Source organism: Populus euphratica, unplaced genomic scaffold (assembly GCF_000495115.2).
Source record: "Populus euphratica unplaced genomic scaffold, PopEup_1.0 scaffold240.1, whole genome shotgun sequence".
NCBI classification, from domain to species: domain Eukaryota; kingdom Viridiplantae; phylum Streptophyta; class Magnoliopsida; order Malpighiales; family Salicaceae; genus Populus; species Populus euphratica.
Genome location: NW_011500121.1, coordinates 95,111 through 100,870, shown reverse-complemented (window position 1 = coordinate 100,870; position 5,760 = coordinate 95,111). Strand labels below are relative to the sequence as shown.

Here is a 5,760-nt window from a genome sequence, read left to right as displayed (position 1 = left end):
GGCAATTTGGTTTGTTAGGTGGCAAACCAAGGAAGTTACGTAGCAGTTACGAGGCAGTTATGAGGCAGTAGGCTGTTGCTGAAATGTGTTGTGCTGTCTAGAGAGAATTAAACTATCAAGGGGCAGTTTTTTGTGTAACTTCCATTGAATGTATGTGTATTACATAGAGCCTAAACATGTGTAGCATGCAGATTCGGATTATGCATAGCGCACACACATTGTTGTTGTGTATGCCTTTGTTTGTGAATTAATAAAGGTTAGGTTGATTCACGTAAACTGCTGGTATTCTTATTATGTTGTGTTTAATCTTAACTTGTGTTCTTGTTGCCGAAATTGGTAAGAGTTGTGGGGAGAACCTCTGGGTGTGCGAAACACTTAGACTTTAGACAAACACGAGTGAATCGAGAGAAAAGCTAAGTCTAGTAACAGGACTACACTGCCGCGCTGGGATTAGGATTGCGTCAAAAATTTTATCCTTGTGACACAAGCCCTTTATTATTTCAACAGCATGGTGAGAGGATGGCTGACTCGGTCAATAAACACGTACGCGACGCTCCCTTTTTTTCTTTTCTTTTTTCTTTTTTTTTTAATGAAAGTAAAGCTTTTGACTTTTGAAAAATAGGCATGGACCAAATAGTACCGACCCATATTTTTAAAATATTCAAATTTATTTTTTCAAAAAAAATATTTTATATATATATTTTTTAAATTATTTTAAAGTACTGATTTCAAAAATAATATTTAAAAAATAAAAAATATTATTTCAATATATTTTAAGATAAAAAACACTTTAAAATAACCAACTATATAATATAAAACGGAAATCATTTATTAGAAAACACAGCGACCATAATAACATTTCTTACTAAAATATTCAACATTGTAGTTCCCTTGAAAGAGGGAAACATGTCCGATATTACTAGTTGATATTCACAAACTCAAAAATAAAAAAATAAACAGGCAGGGCAAAACCAAGCTACCGCTCAACATAGCACCCTGGGAAAATATCTGAACCCCAAGCCTGAGCCTTGAGGGGTTCTAAAATCTTGAGAGCTGAACAAGAATACAGTGGCCATTTTTCACTGCCATCAAGTTTTAAATCTGGGTCAAAGAAACATTAAGAAAAAAATCCAATGTATAGATGAACGAGAGAGGAGGAATATGGGTCAAGGAAGTAGAGAGATTTGAAGAAGTACATCTGATTTGAATACACCCAGAGTAGTTGTGGACCAACCTTTTTGCTGCAATTGAATTCAGCTTCTCAGGCCTGTCTGTTTCCATTTAATCAGCTGACACTTTTAGCGCATACATTGAAATCTAGAGTTCATCCAGGCTCGAAGCCACTACTTTCAAACTCTTCTCAGCTCAATGAGAAAAAACAACCCTGCTTCGAGTGTAACAGCACACCAGTACATTCATGATTTATAACAATGCACAGTGCAGAGCTCCTAATGATGAACCTTCTCATCACTGTCAAAATTCAGACTCTCAAATCCTTTAAGGGTGGTCTCATATGTCTTCATGTGAGAGTTGTTTCTACTTGATGAAGTGCGCCTTGGGTCTGAAGATCCAATAGGAGGACTTCTTTGCCCGCTAGAAATTTTATGTATGGCTCCAGGACTAGCCTCAGCTGTGCAAGACCGTTGGGGATCAGACTCACTTCCAACAAATACATCTCGGCTGCAGGAAACAGCCGCAGCTCGCCTTGAGGATCCACTTGATCGGCCCAAAAAAGTGGAGTTGGGTAACTGCAGCAGCCAATTACAATGCAGTTTAGAACTGAAACACAAATGCGGGGGAAGAAAACTAATTGCAGACTATCAGTATGTATGTGAAATCTTCATGATATAAAAGATTAGCCAACATCAATAGCAGAGAAAGCAAGAACAAAGAAAATCAATATCAATCCAGGAAAGATATTAAACAACATGCTTTTTATCGGAGAATTTCACACATGCAAGTTAACAGAACAATAGATATGCAGGGTAAAATTTTTTAACCAACTGCATGAACAGAAGATAATGCATAGCCACAAACACTCAGGTTAGCCAGCAATTATGAATACACAACGCAACTTGGAGGTCATAGCCTGATGATACTATGCTAACAGGAGTTTGACTGTCAGTGAGCCCAGAAACTGGCCAAGATTTTAAGGGGCAGGATTGATGGGATTTACCAAATGCAAGTTAACAGAACAGGTTGCAAACATGTATAAGAAAAATAGAACACTTAATATTCAACATGCATAAGGCCATACTTAAAGCTTGATCATGCGTTATAATCAGGAAGCTTTGCACAATTTGGGGCAGAAAAAGAAAAAATAAATCCAAGCAACTTACCATGGCATCCTTTGTAATTGGAGATTCGTTAGCAACTAGACTTTTCTGCTTTGAAGAACTTCCAGCATTTATGATCTGTCCTGATAGCCTCCGGCGAGCGGATTCCATTGTTTGGCCAGCTGCTCGTGCTTCTTCTCCACCTGCATTGCATATGTTAAGGGATAATCATTCACCTTCTCTTTAGAATTTATTCTTCATCAATTAACTGCTATTTGGTATTCGCCCATGTGGGAACATGTAGGCAGTATCTAGCTAGATTCTAGATCCACAACACACACACACACACACACAGAGTACTGGCAAATTAAAAGACTGAAATTAAATTGGAGAATGACTAAATAAAAGTAATAAAAAATCTTACAACAAGAGACCATCCACTATAGAAAAGACAGCTTATGAAATGAAGAAACCATTATGTGAAGGAATACTTGGAACCAATTTAAAAACACAACATAAACTACCTGTTTGTCTATCCGCACTGACAATTGGAGGAGGCATTCCAGAACTGGTTCCAACACCAAGGCCCTAACAGAAACAAGAAAAATTCACATGTATTCCACACCAATAACTAAAAGAAGTAAAATGTTCCACGAACACTTACAAGGCCGCGAGTTGGAGGATTAGCCAGCTGTGATTGCTGATACTTCAATATTGTCCAGTCAAAGACATAATCAAACTGGAAGCCTGAGTTATAATATCAATATATACAATTAGGAGTTCAAATGCCACTTCTATTATTCTATCAAAGCCAATAGAAGTGAAATACAGAGACTAGTACAGACACTGTGGACTTGAAGGCATTTAACTACTAAAACATCCTTACCCTCACGAATAAAGAGGTCGCGAAATATTCTCTTCAAATAAGCATAATCTGGCTTATCATCAAATCGAAGTGAACGGCAGTAATGAAAGTAAGAGGCAAATTCAGTTGGATAACCCCGAGACAGTGCCTGAGGAAGCATCAAATCTCACGTTAGATTATTAGACTTGGCAACAGAATTTGCAGGCAACCTTGGTAATTAGAACCACTTTACCTCAATTGAAGTAGAAACCTTTTTTTCACTAATTTTCTCATACTTTTGTTTCTTAGTTCCAGCTTTTAGTCCCTGCCAAGGAAGGCTACATGGACAAACATATCAGTGATCAAATTTGCAGAGGAGGATACACAGCAAGGTAGGTTAGGCAGGCAGGCAGAGAGAATCACCTTCCTCTCAGGAAGTACATAAGGACATAACCAAGAGATTCTAGATCATCCCTCCGGCTTTGCTCTGTACAGCCCAACAAGTCAAAAATGGAGCAATCAATGTTATGAAACAAAGGGCACTAAACGGAAGGCCAATAGATTACCACACAAAAAAAAACGACAAAGCACATACCAATTCCCAGGTGAGTGTTCATGCTTGCATATCTAGCAGTTCCGGTCAAATTTTTATTTTCCCTGTAGTGTGTCAATTCCAGTAGTGACTAATTACCACATATTATCAATAGAAATACCAAAGGTGAAAAACAAAAGAGTATAAATGAGATAGCTGAATGAAATACTTCTACAATCACATCAACAGTAAAACATAGACAAGACACCAATATTCTGTATTTCAGAACCCAATTATCGATGCAATTAAGTACCCAAAAAAAAAAGCAGCATATATATTACAACTATTGAAGATATTGGCAGATGACATGAATTTCCATATGCAGTTTTATTTAATATATTCCCAAACAGAGCAAAAGAGTATCAAAATATATTTAACGTAACACAAGCACCCACAATTCTGTGTGTGCAATGTGCACATGTACACAAAACACAATCTTTTCACCTGTAAGGAATGTGTTGATGGGTTGAACTATCTCTGTATTTCTTTGCCAAACCAAAGTCAATGATGTATACCTATGTACAAGTGAACAACACAATTTTTATATGGATTTCCTGAAAGAAAAAAAAGAGAGAGAGATGAAATATATCTATCTATATATATATATATAAAAGAAAACATATACTTCATATCAAGACCTGATTTGCACGCCTTCCCAAACCCATAAGAAAGTTGTCTGGCTTGATATCTCTATGAAGAAATGATTTTGAGTGAACAAACTCCACACGGTTGATCTTGAGAGAAGAGAAGGACACAACAACATAAATAGATAATATTTCTGAAAGATAAGTACTAGCACTGAAAATGGAACATTTGATGGAACTCACCATCTGATCAGCAAGCATAAGAACTGACTTCAAAGAGAGTTTCCGACTGCAGAAGTTAAAGAGATCTTCAAGACTAGGTCCAAGCAAATCCATCACCAGAACATTATAGTCTCCCTCAACCCCGAACCACCTCACATTTGGAATACCAGCTGCCAAGATAGAAAATGATCAGAAAAAAAAATAGAAGAATTAAACAACAACACGCTCATACAAAATTAAATTTTAAAAAAATAAATAAACAGAAAAAAAATCATGAAAAAGATGTCAGGAAATATCATTACTTCCTCCCTGCAGGATTCTGTATAACTTGGATTCATATAGCAACTGAGGATGCTTTGTTTTGACATTTTCCTGAACAATTCAAGGATCACAGAGAGCTAAGAATATAATCATTTCGGCTCAAACCCCAAAGAAAATTAAATAAGAAAAATCATTAAATTAAAAACACATCAAAACAATTAATTGATTGAAAAGCAATCCAACATTATTAAAGTTGTGCAGTAAGAAGAAATAGAAAATTTAGTTCACAACACTACTAAATTCTTGATTGAAAATCGAAACCAAACATAAATAAAAAAAATAGGTGGAGTCCAAATATAGCAAATCCTCCCCTACGGCTAAAAGAAATTAGTGACAACATTAATTAGACCAACTATATAGAAAAATCAAATTAAATAGTTAACTGAACTGAATCCAACATAAAATAAAAAAAGGAAAAACGAAGAGGAATTGAACAAAATAATCAAAAGGGAAAATCACATTAGTTAAAAGGAAACTTACGAGCTTAATGGCGACTTCTTCATTAGTCTGGATATTCGTACCTAATTCAATCCAAAAAGCCAATGAGAAAAAATAAAAAATTATTATTTAAATCAAATTTAAAAAAAAAAAAAAACCTAGATAGATCTCTCCAAAGGAGCCGCTGCCGATCTTTCGGCCGAGCCTGAACTTATTACCAACACGCGGCTCCATCTAAAGAAGCCGAAACCCTAACCGACAAATATGAGGCAAAAGTTGACACCCAACAGTAAATCGATACAAGAATGGCGGAATTGGAGATCTACAAAAGCAAACAAACAAACTTCCTAATCGAATAGTATTTAGAAAAAAACAAAATAAAGGGTTAGATAGATAGCGTCTGTCACTCTATCATCTTTCCTTTCCCTTCTTTCTGTGCTGCTTTGAATGAAATTGAATTGAATTTTGATCATCCAAAACCAA

At 36.0% G+C, this 5,760-nt stretch overlaps 1 protein-coding gene across 1 annotated transcript; it reads right to left on the bottom strand.

The window, feature by feature from the left end:
- Nucleotides 1–827: 827 nt before the first annotated feature.
- Nucleotides 828–5,760, bottom strand: CKL12 (casein kinase I-like 12). The gene is made up of 14 exons (XM_011005039.1): nt 5,436–5,760; nt 5,320–5,360; nt 4,821–4,890; nt 4,540–4,688; nt 4,351–4,446; nt 4,157–4,227; nt 3,716–3,777; nt 3,544–3,607; nt 3,374–3,458; nt 3,163–3,289; nt 2,941–3,023; nt 2,801–2,864; nt 2,340–2,479; nt 828–1,748 (listed from the first exon to the last, which is right to left on the bottom strand). Exons 1-14 carry the CDS (start codon nt 5,509–5,511, stop codon nt 1,449–1,451), a joined length of 1,428 nt encoding a protein of 475 aa, XP_011003341.1. The 5' UTR covers nt 5,512–5,760; the 3' UTR covers nt 828–1,448.